The sequence below is a fragment of the Oncorhynchus gorbuscha genome, linkage group LG12 (assembly GCF_021184085.1).
Source record: "Oncorhynchus gorbuscha isolate QuinsamMale2020 ecotype Even-year linkage group LG12, OgorEven_v1.0, whole genome shotgun sequence".
Classification (NCBI taxonomy): domain Eukaryota; kingdom Metazoa; phylum Chordata; class Actinopteri; order Salmoniformes; family Salmonidae; genus Oncorhynchus; species Oncorhynchus gorbuscha.
In genome coordinates, this window is record NC_060184.1 from 3,807,497 (window position 1) to 3,819,669 (window position 12,173).

Sequence of the window (12,173 nt, forward strand, 5' to 3'; positions counted from 1 at the left end):
AATGGATGGATTCAACATGAATCAGAATGGATGGATTCAACATGAATCAGAATGGATGGATTCAACATGAATCAGAATGGATGGATTCAACATGAATCAGAATGGATGGATTCAACATGAATCAGAATGGATGGATTCAACATGAATCAGAATGGATGGATTCAACATGAATCAGAATGGATGGATTCAACATTAATCAGAATTGATTCAACATGTTAATTCATTATGAATGAGTTCATTGTGAAGCCATTGCAAAGATGACTTGACAACCCCTGCATTCTAATCAAATCAAACTTTATTTATACAGAACATTTCAGACATGGAACACAGCACAATGTGCTTCCCAGGAAAAAACTATGAAAATATGAAGTGAAATATTTACTACACAGCATGAGGATAAAAAATGAATTATATGATCCATTATGACAACTGTCTTAGTTACTATGGATTTGAATGTAGATGTACATTATGTGTGAAAGGCAGGTCAGTGATCAATGACCTGATAGAAATGAAACCAAGGGCAGGTTTAATGTCAGACAGTACCTGTATACTGTACGGCTGCATTCCAAACGGTTCCCTGTTACCTGTATACTGTATGGCTGCATTCCAAACGGTTTCCTGTTACCTGTATACTGTACGGCTGCATTCCAAACGGTTCCCTGTTACCTGTATACTGTACAGCTGCATTCCAAACGGTTTCCTGTTACCTATATACTGTACGGCTGCGTTCCAAACGGTTCCCTGTTACCTGTATACTGTACGGCTGCATTCCAAACGGTTTCCCTGTATACTGTACGGCTGCATTCCAAACGGTTTCCCTGTATACTGTACGGCTGCATTCCAAACGGTTTCCTGTTACCTATATACTGTACGGCTGCATTCCAAACGGTTTCCTGTTACCTGTATACTGTACGGCTGCGTTCCAAACGGTTCCCTGTATACTGTACGGCTGCGTTCCAAACAGTACTGCTGCATTCCAAACGGTACTCCTGCATTCCAAACGGTTCCCTGTTACCTTCATAGTGCACCACGTATGACTAGGGAATAGTAGGGCTCAATTTGGGACACAGAAGCCTGTATAAAACTCCCACGTCAACAGACAGTGGGAACTAAGGCTGAGCTGAATCATTTTAGTCAAGTCATTTCTGATTTGCTCAGACCAGAGAAGCTTCAATCTGCTTTACTCAGCAAGTGTGAGGGGGGGGGACATTATATTTGACATCATTGTTTTCTCTGTTCGTGTCTTTGATTCGTAGACACAAGAGGACGTCTCATCCTCATCCCAGACTGGAAACACCAAGGATACACAGAGGAAGCTTTGAAGCGGGAGCTCTAAATGAAGGAGGCTTTTTTCAAAATGACTTAAATCCTAATCTGGATTACCTCTGTCTTTGTGCTGTCCTCATAGAGAAACCATCAGAGCCAGTCAGAATGGTGACGCATCACACCCACAGAGAATGGTCTATTACATTGAATTAAACCACAACACAAAGGGCCACAACCACCATTTTACAGTGTAGAGCTACAACAATCTAGAACACAGGTAGAACAAAGAATTGTTCTAATCTATTTTCACAAGATCTACAACCACCCGCTCACAAACACAAGTCAGAGCGACGGAGGCCCCGGTGAAGAGTACATCATACTGCGACCAACTTCTCTTGACTACGACCACTAGTTTGATTCTGGTAGCCAGGTGTGGTTCTTATTCCCGGTGTTGTCATGGAAGCAGGCTCCACCCCTAGGATCAAGGTGTATAGTGCCTGGGACCAGGTGGAGGAGACAGACCAGGTGAGAAACAATCTGTCCCTCATGACCACACCCGGTATGCTGCCAAAAGAGAATGGGCCTCCCATCTGTGCCTGGTTTCTCTCTAGGTTTCTTCCTTTTAGGGAGTTTTTCCTTAGCCTCGCGAGCCACACTGATCTTCTAGGGAGTTCTTCCCCAATAGTCTCGCGAGCCACACTGATCTGCTAGGGAGTTTTTCCCCAATAGTCTCGCGAGCCACACTGATCTGCTAGGGAGTTCTTCCCCAATAGTCTCGCGAGCCACACTGATCTGCTAGGGAGTTTTTCCCCAATAGTCTCGCGAGCCACACTGATCTTCTAGGGAGTTTTTCCCCAATAGTCTCGCGAGCCACACTGATCTGCTAGGGAGTTTTTCCCCAATAGTCTCGCGAGCCACACTGATCTGCTAGGGAGTTTTTCCCCAATAGTCTCGCGAGCCACACTGATCTGCTAGGGAGTTTTTCCCCAATAGTCTCGCGAGCCACACTGATCTGCTAGGGAGTTTTTCCCCCAATAGTCTCGCGAGCCACACTGATCTGCTAGGGAGTTTTTCCCCAATAGTCTCGCGAGCCACACTGATCTGCTAGGGAGTTTTTCCCCCAATAGTCTCGCGAGCCACACTGATCTGCTAGGGAGTTTTTCCCCAATAGTCTCGCGAGCCACACTGATCTGCTAGGGAGTTTTTCCCCAATAGTCTCGCGAGCCACACTGATCTGCTAGGGAGTTTTTCCCCAATAGTCTCGCGAGCCACACTGATCTGCTAGGGAGTTTTTCCCCAATAGTCTCGCGAGCCACACTGATCTGCTAGGGAGTTTTTCCCCCAATAGCCTCGCGAGCCACACTGATCTTGCGAGCTTCATAGATGCAACACATATTTATGTCCGCTCGCGATATTAGTGTGGCTCGCGAGGCTAGATTCTCCGACATGTGCTTCTACTTTGGGGTTTAGGCCGGGTTACTGTAAAGCACCATTTTCTGTATTAAAAACAGGCTTAATAATTTGTTTGATTGATTGACCAGGTGGAGGAGGAGGAGGAGGAGAAGGAGGAGGGTTCGGCTTCAGAAAACCATATGATGAACCTCAAGGCCCTGGCGCAGAAGCTGAGGCTGGAAACACAGAGGCTGTCCTACCTCGAGTGGAAGGCCCGTTTAGAGGCCCATAGCACCAAAACCCTGATTGTACCACAGCAGAGCACCAGGGACTTAGTGGAGCCAGAAGAGCAATGGGTAGTGCCCCAGAGTGAGGGCAGGTCAGACAGTGAGAGCACCAAATCTCTGGCTGAACCACAGCTACAGCAGGAGCTCCACGCAGAGCAACAAGAGGAGCAGGAGAAGGCCAAACGACAACCGGGGGAGCCCAGAGAGAGCCTCCTGACCTCAGGTTTGACCTGGCAGCGCAGCCTGCCCTCTGGAGTGCCGAGGAGACTTAAGAACATCGATGAGGCTGTGGGGTGGCTCAGGAAAGAACTGGTGAGAGCAACAGAAGTATTGGTGACTGTTTCTTGGTTCAGTGCTGTATCTCCAATACAACTGAATTCAAGTGAGAGGGGCTTCCTGTCAATGTTAGGAAGAGGGGCTTCCTGTCAATGTTAGGGAGAGGGGCTTCCTGCCAATGCTAGGGAGAGGGCTTCCTGTCAATGCTAGGGAGAGGGGCTTCCTGTCAATGCTAGGGAGAGGGCTTCCTGTCAATGTTAGGAAGAGGGGCTTCCTGTCAATGCTAGGGAGAGGGGCTTCCTGTCAATGCTAGGGAGAGGTGCTTCCTGCCAATGCTAGGGAGAGGGCTTCCTGTCAATGCTAGGGAGAGGGGCTTCCTGCCAATGCTAGGGAGAGGGCTTCCTGCCAATGCTAGGGAGGGGCTTCCTGCCAATGCTAGGGAGAGGGGCTTCCTGCCAATGCTAGGGAGAGGGCTTCCTGTCAATGCCCTCTGTTGGTAAGGCCAGACTACACCCTCTGTTGGTAAGGCCAGACTACACCCTCTGTTGTTAAGGCCAGACTACACCCTCTGTTGTTAAGGCCAGACTACACCATCTGTTGTTAAGGCCAGACTACACCCTCTGTTGGTAAGGCCAGACTACACCCTCTGTTGGTAAAACCAGACTACACCCTCTGTTGGTAAGGCCAGACTACAGCTCGGGCTGTTGCGGTGACCATATTACCAACACACTGGCATTAACATCTACTGTCAACATTAGAAACAAACTATTCAATCCGATCACACCTGAAACCCCAGGGTTGTCTGTCTGTCTCCCCCAGGACCAGTATGACCAGTCGTCCAGTCCATTAGAAACAAACTATTCAATCCGATCACACCTGAAACCCCAGGGTTGTCTGTCTGTCTCCCCCAGGACCAGTCGTCCAGTCCATTAGAAACAAACTATTCAATGACCAGTCGTCCCCAGGACCAGTCCATTAGAAACAAACTATTCAATCCGATCACACCTGAAACCCCAGGGTTGTCTGTCTGTCTCCCCCAGGACCAGTATGACCAGTCGTCCAGTCCATTAGAAACAAACTATTCAATCCGATCACACCTGAAACCCCAGGGTTGTCTGTCTGTCTCCCCCAGGACCAGTATGACCAGTCGTCCAGTCCATTAGAAACAAACTATTCAATCCGATCACACCTGAAACCCCAGGGTTGTCTGTCTGTCTCCCCCAGGACCAGTATGACCAGTCGTCCAGTCCATTAGAAACAAACTATTCAATCCGATCACACCTGAAACCCCAGGGTTGTCTGTCTGTCTCCCCAGGACCAGTATGACCAGTCGTCCAGTCCATTAGAAACAAACTATTCAATCCGATCACACCTGAAACCCCAGGGTTGTCTGTCTGTCTCCCCAGGACCAGTATGACCAGTCGTCCAGTCCATTAGAAACAAACTATTCAATCCGATCACACCTGAAACCCCAGGGTTGTCTGTCTGTCTCCCCCAGGACCAGTATGACCAGTCGTCCAGTCCATTAGAAACAAACTATTCAATCCGATCACACCTGAAACCCCAGGGTTGTCTGTCTGTCTCCCCAGTTGTCCAGTCCATTAGAAACAAACTATTCAATCCGATCACACCTGAAACCCCAGGGTTGTCTGTCTCTCCCCAGGACCCAGTCCATTAGAAACAAACTATTCAATCCGATACCTGACCAGGGTTGTCTGTCTGTCTCCCCAGGACCAGTATGACCAGTCCATTAGAAACAAACTATTCAATCCGATCACACCTGAAACCCCAGGGTTGTCTGTCTGTCTCCCCAGGACCAGTATGACCAGTGACCGTCCAGTCCATTAGAAACAAACTATTCAATCCGATCACACCTGAAACCCCAGGGTTGTCTGTCTGTCTCCCCCAGGACCAGTATGACCAGTCGTCCAGTCCATTAGAAACAAACTATTCAATCCGATCACACCTTTTAAAGGTAATGTTCCTACGTTCACTGAAACCCCAGGGTTGTCTGTCTGTCTCCCCCAGGACCAGTATGACCAGTCGTCCAGTCCATTAGAAACAAACTATTCAATCCGATCACACCTTTTAAAGGTAATGTTCCTACGTTCACAGAGACCGTATTCACGGTAAACTTTGCATCTGTCGGCTCAATCGGAAATGAACGTTACATGTCATTAGCATTACAATGCAGATCTTCCACGGTCGGATTTGAATCTATCCCTAAATCTCTATCCCCTCCCCCCCTCCAGAATGAAATGCCTCTCCAGGACCAGCAGTTGGCCCATCAGCTGATGCGTCTCCATAGCGACATCAACAAATTGAAGATCGAGCAGACGTGTCACCAGCACCGCCGCATGCTCAACGATGCCACCTACGGGCTGGAGGAGAGAGATGAGTTGAGCGACCTGCTCTTTGACTCCCCCGTCACCCCCGGGTTCGGACTCTCCACCCCGCTGAGACTCATAGGGGTCACCAAGATGAACATAAACTCTCGACGCTTTTCCCTCTGCTAGCTAGCGAGAGAGAGAGAGAGAGGGGGAGAGAGAGAGGGAGAGAGAGAGGGAGAGAGAGGAGCATGTAGTTTGTTTTCTATGTCAGTGGGAGGAGCATATAGTTTGTTTTCTATGTCAGTGGGAGGAGCATATAGTTTGTTTTCTATGTCAGTGGGAGGAGCATATAGTTTGTTTTCTATGTCAGTGGGAGGAGCATATAGTTTGTTTTCTATGTCAGTGGGAGGAGCATATCATTTGTTTTCTATGTCAGTGGGAGGAGCATATAGTTTGTTTACTATGTCAGTGGGAGGAGCATGTAGGTTGTTTACTATGTCAGTGGGAGGAGCATATCGTTTGTTTTCTATGTCAGTGGGAGGAGCATATAGTTTGTTTACTATGTCAGTGGGAGGAGCATATAGTTTGTTTACTATGTCAGTGGGAGGAGCATGTAGGTTGTTTACTATGTCAGTGGGAGGAGCATATAGATGGTTTCCAGAATGATGTAAATCCCCCCCAACAGAAGCAGCTACAAATCCTCCTCTTAACATTTACATTTAAGTCATTTAGCAGACGCTCTTATCCAGAGCGACTTACAAATTGGTAACATCAGCCTTAACAAGGCTTTTCCTGAAACTGAACCTGACTATTAGATATGATGGCACTTTTAAAACATTCTGATCCGGTCCTAGGCCGGGGTTCCACATTCTGATCCGGTCCTAGGCCGGGATTCCACATTCTGATCCGGTCCTAGGCCGGGATTCCACATTCTGATCCGGTCCTAGGCCGGGGTTCCACATTCTGATCCGGTCCTAGGCCGGGGTTCCACATTCTGATCCGGTCCTAGGCGGGGTTCCACATTCTGATCCGGTCCTAGGCCGGGGTTCCACATTCTGATCCGGTCCTAGGCCGGGGTTCATTCTGATCCGGTCCTAGGCCGGGGTTCCACATTCTGATCCGGTCCTAGGCCATTCTGATCCGGTCCTAGGCCGGGGTTCCACATTCTGATCCGGTCCTAGGCCGGGGTTCCACATTCTGATCCGGTCCTAGGCCGGGTTCCACATTCTGATCCGGTCCTAGGCCGGGGTTCCACATTCTGATCCGGTCCTAGGCCGGGGTTCCATTCTGATCCGGTCCTAGGCCGGGATTCTGATCCGGTCCTAGGCCGGGGTTCCACATTCTGATCCGGTCCTAGGCCGTTCCACATTCTGATCCGGTCCTAGGCCGGGGTTCCACATTCTGATCCGGTCCTAGGCCGGGGTTCCACATTCTGATCCGGTCCTAGGCCGGGGTTCCACATTCTGATCCGGTCCTAGGCCGGGATTCCACATTCTGATCCGGTCCTAGGCCGGGGTTCCACATTCTGATCCGGTCCTAGGCCGGGGTTCCACATTCTGATCCGGTCCTAGGCCGGGGTTCCACATTCTGATCCGGTCCTAGGCCGGGGTTCCACATTCTGATCCGGTCCTAGGCCGGGGTTCCACATTCTGATCCGGTCCTAGGCCGGGTTCCACATTCTGATAGGCCGGTCCTAGGCCGGGGTTCCACATTCTGATCCGGTCCTAGGCCGGGGTTCCACATTCTGATCCGGTCCTAGGCCGGGGTTCCACATTCTGATCCGGTTCCTAGGCTAGGGGTTCCACATTCTGATCCGGTCCTCCGGGGTTATTCTGGTCCTAGGCCGGGGTTCCACATTCTGATCCGGTCCTAGGCCGGGGTTCCACATTCTGATCCGGTCCTAGGCCGGGGTTCCACATTCTGACGGTCCTCCATTCTGATCCTAGGCCGGGGTTCCACATTCTGATCCGGTCCTAGATTCCACATTCTGATCCGGTCCTATCCGGTCCCGGGGTTCCACATTCTGATCCGGTCCTAGGCCGGGGTTCCACATTCTGATCCGGTCCTAGGCCGGGTTCCACATTCTGATCCGGTCCGGGGTTCCATTCATTCTGATCCGGTCCTAGGCCGGGGTTCCACATTCTGATCCGGTCCTAGGCCGGGGTTCCATTCTGATCCGGTCCTGATTCTGATCCGGTCCTAGGCCGGGTTCCACATTCTGATCCGGTCCTAGGCCGGGTTCCACATTCTGATCCGGTCCTAGGCCGGGGTTCCACATTCTGATCCGGTCCTAGGCCGGGGTTCCACATTCTGATCCGGTCCTAGGCCGGGGTTCCACATTCTGATCCGGTCCTAGGCCGGGGTTCCCATTCTGATCCGGTCCTAGGCCGGGGTTCATTCGGTCCTAGGCCGGGGTTCCACATTCTGATCCGGTCCTAGGCCGGGGTTCCACATTCTGATCCGGTCCTAGGCCGGGGTTCCACATTCTGATCCGGTCCTAGGCCGGGGTTCCACATTCTGATCCGGTCCTAGGCCGGGGTTCCACATTCTGATCCGGTCCTAGGCCGGGTTCATTCTGATCCGGTCCTAGGGGCCGGGGTTCCACATTCTGATCCGGTCCTAGTTCCACATTCTGATCCGGTCCTAGGCCGGGGTTCCACATTCTGATCCGGTCCTAGGCACATTCTGATCCGGTTCCACATTCTGATCCGGTCCTAGGCCGGGGTTCCACATTCTGATCCCGGTTCCTGATCCGGTCCTAGGGGTTCCACATTCTGATACGGTCCTAGGCCGGGGTTCCACATTCTGATCCGGTCCTAGGCCGGGGTTCCACATTCTGATCCGGTCCTAGGCCGGGGTTCCACATTCTGATCCGGTCCTAGGCCGGGGTTCCACATCCTGATCCGGCTTTAGGCCGGGATTTAATCAAACACGCACTGCGCTTGACTTTAAAAGCTCATTTTGACGCATGAGCCGACATCCACAGCGTTCGTCATGAATGCACTCTGCACACTTTGTGGAAATTGACTTCAGAAGGTGCATCGTCAGCAGTGCGTTTAGCACCAACCCCCCAGCCTTATAACTACACACCTCTAGCCGTTGTAGCCGTTATCTTCTGCTTCCAGCCCAATGACTGTAACCTTTTTCCCCTCCTGAAGTGAAATCTACATCTGTTCTACATCGTCTGTTCTGTTACATGTACAATAATGCCTTAATATTGTTTCTTACAAAAAAGTGTGTCTATTTAACATGGATAGTAACTAAATAATGACAATGAATAAAAGTAGTGATGCCTTCTGTTATATTTAAATTGTACTGTTATATATATAGACCAGGGGTGTCAAACATACAGCCTACAGGTGGTTTGAGTCAAAAAAATGTATACAAGTTTGAAATAAAAAAAATCAAAAATTACGGGGTGTGGGGGGGGGGGGGGACTCAATACACTTTAAAACGACTAAAACCAAATCAAAACAGAAATTATAATGGATCTACATCCAAAGTATGTCCCACTTGCTTATAGTCACCTAAATGAAAGCTAGACATTCGGGAGTATCGTAAAATCACAAAAAACGACGGATAGAGGAAATGTTTTGCAAATTTTGACGGCGAGGAAATATCACCAATTCTCAGTGCGGCCCTTCAGACCTCGTTGAAGATGCAGCCTCCGTGGCAAAGGAAGTTTGACACCCCTGATATAGACTATAAATAAAATATGGTAAGCAGTGTTGTGCTTCATGTAGGTGTTTATCTCTCAGTTGTTACTCTTGTGAATGGTTAACCGAGCCGTAGTCAGGTCTAGGAGTTCTTGGTACAGAAGATAGAAGAGATACTCAGAAGGTAGAAGAGATACTCAGAAGAGATACTCAGAAGGTAGAAGAGATACTCGGAAGGTAGAAGAGATACTCGGAAGGTAGAAGAGATACTCGGAAGGTAGAAGAGATACTCGGAAGGTAGAAGAGATACTCGGAAGGTATGAGAGATACTCGGAAGGTAGAAGAGTAGAAGAGATACTCAGAAGGTATGAGAGAGAAAGAAGATACTCGGAAGATAGAAGAGATACTCAGAAGGTAGAAGAGATACTCAGAAGGTAGAAGAGATACTCAGAAGGTAGAAGAGATACTCAGAAGGTAGAAGAGATACTCAGAAGGTAGAAGAGATACTCAGAAGGTAGAAGAGATACTCAGAAGGTAGAAGAGATACTCAGAAGGTAGAAGGGATACTCAGAAGGTAGAAGAGATACTCAGAAGGTATGAGAGATACTCAGAAGGTATGAGAGAGACTCAGAAGGTAGAAGAGATACTCAGAAGGTAGAAGAGATACTCAGAAGGTAGAAGAGATACTCAGTCAGAGGTGTAGATGACTAGACAGAACAGGCCCGAGGCTCCAGTATAACAGGCCATTGATCAGGAATGGGAATAACTAACAGGAATGAATGGGGCAGGGGGCTCACAGAATGGGAATAATTCATTTATCTCCAAGGAATCAGGGGGGTCCAAGGAATGGGAATAACTAACAGGTTAAGGGGGGCTCACCTCCAAGGAATGGGGGGCCTCACCTCCAAGGAATGGGAATAACTAACAGGTTAAGGGGGGGCTCACCTCCAAGGAATGGGAATAACTAACAGGTTAAGGGGGGGCTCACCTCCAAGGAATGGGAATAACTAACATGTTAAGGGGGGCTCACCTCCAAGGAATGGGAATAACTAACATGTTAAGGGGGGCTCACCTCCAAGGAATGGGAATAACTAACATGTTAAGGGGGGCTCACCTCCAAGGAATGGGAATAACTAACATGTTAAGGGGGGGGGCTCACCTCCAAGGAATGGGAATAACTAACATGTTAAGGGGGGCTCACCTCCAAGGAATGGGAATAACTAACATGTTAAGGGGGGGGGCTCACCTCCAAGGAATGGGAATAACTAACATGTTAAGGGGGCTCACCTCACCCAAGGAATGGGAATAACTAACATGTTAAGGGGGGCTCACCTCCAAGGAATGGGAATAACTAACATGTTAAGGGGGGGTCTCACCTCCAAGGAATGGGAATAACTAACATGTTAATGGGGGGGGGGCTCACCTCCAAGGAATGGGAATAACATGACATCAGTCCCACAGGGTCATTCTTGAGCTGCGGTAATATATATATATTTTTAAATAAATGTTTTTTTGTTGTTGAATGGATTATTGATATTTACCTTCATCCCCGTCACAGACAACAAGAATATGATTATAAAATATACTTGTTATAAAATCAACATGTTCCTAATGCCCAAATAAATACAATTATTAGATATATAAAATCTCATAAATTTTTGATTTTATTAAAACCCTGAAATAGACATATTGTGTGTGTCATTGGGCTCATCATTTTAAGTTAAAAAAACAAGCTTTCAATTCAGCATTGTAACATGAATCTAATCCTCTTGGGATTGTCCTTAACATTTCAGACTGAGCTCTGAAAACATCAAATTAATATTTATTAGTTTCTGCCATTTCATTGAACAAATATTGTCATGGTCATGTGACAGGGTCATGTGACAGGGTCATGTGACAGGGTCGAATACTGTAACGGCGTAGAAGAGACATATCGGCTTTCGTATAAACTAGTTTACTATCACAATTCCTCCAATATTTACCCCAAAACATTGCATTTCATTGTCTGCAACTATGTTAAAAGGACCTTAGATATATTTAGAATAATCTGGGTTTTATTAACCAAACTGCAGTAGATATCAAACCAAATGAAAACACATCAGGCATTATGGTAATTAATAAAATTCAACAGGGTTTCATCAGAAGAGTGTCGTCAAACTGAAGGAAACATTTTTCCAAGAGCATTTAGAACGCTAGAACAGCTGTAACTACATCACCGGTGTCACCATGACTACCCTTCTTCTGAAGGAAACATTTTTCCAAGAGCATTTAGAACGCTAGAACAGCTGTAACTACATCACCGGTGTCACCATGACTACCCTTCTTCTGAAGGAAACATTTTTCCAAGAGCATTTAGAACGCTAGAACAGCTGTAACTACATCACCGGTGTCACCATGACTACCCTTCTTCTGAAGGAAACATTTTTCCAAGAGCATTTAGAACGCTAGAACAGCTGTAACTACATCACCTGGTGTCACCATGACTACCCTTCTTCTGAAGGAAACATTTTTCCAAGAGCATTTAGAACGCTAGAACAGCTGTAACTACATCACCGGTGTCACCATGACTACCCTTCTTCTGAAGGAAACATTTTTCCAAGAGCATTTAGAACGCTAGAACAGCTGTAACTACATCACCGGTGTCACCATGACTACCCTTCTTCTGAAGGAAACATTTTTCCAAGAGCATTTAGAACGCTAGAACAGCTGTAACTACATCACTGCTGTCACCATGACTACCTTCTTCTCTGAAGGAAACATTTTTCCAAGAGCATTTAGAACGCTAGAACAGCTGTAACTACATCACCGGTGTCACCATGACTACCCTTCTTCTGAAGGAAACATTTTTCCAAGAGCATTTAGAACGCTAGAACAGCTGTAACTACATCACCGGTGTCACCATGACTACCCTTCTTCTGAAGGAAACATTTTTCCAAGAGCATTTAGAACGCTAGAACAGCTGTAAC

At 47.9% G+C, this 12,173-nt stretch overlaps 1 protein-coding gene across 1 annotated transcript; it reads left to right on the forward strand.

The window, feature by feature from the left end:
- The first annotated feature begins 2,712 nt into the window (after positions 1-2,712).
- On the forward strand, positions 2,713-6,560 carry fam167ab (family with sequence similarity 167 member Ab). The gene is made up of 3 exons (XM_046293098.1): positions 2,713-2,730; positions 2,808-3,257; positions 5,474-6,560. The coding sequence occupies exons 1-3, from the start codon at positions 2,713-2,715 to the stop codon at positions 5,735-5,737; spliced, it is 732 nt and encodes a 243-aa protein (XP_046149054.1). The 3' UTR covers positions 5,738-6,560.
- The last annotated feature ends 5,613 nt before the right edge of the window (positions 6,561-12,173 follow it).

Coding starts and splice junctions, on each gene's coding strand:
- fam167ab (XM_046293098.1), top strand. Junction 3,258..5,473: donor GGTGGCTCAGGAAAGAACTG/GTGAGAGCAACA, acceptor CCCCCCCTCCAG/AATGAAATGCCTCTCCAGGA.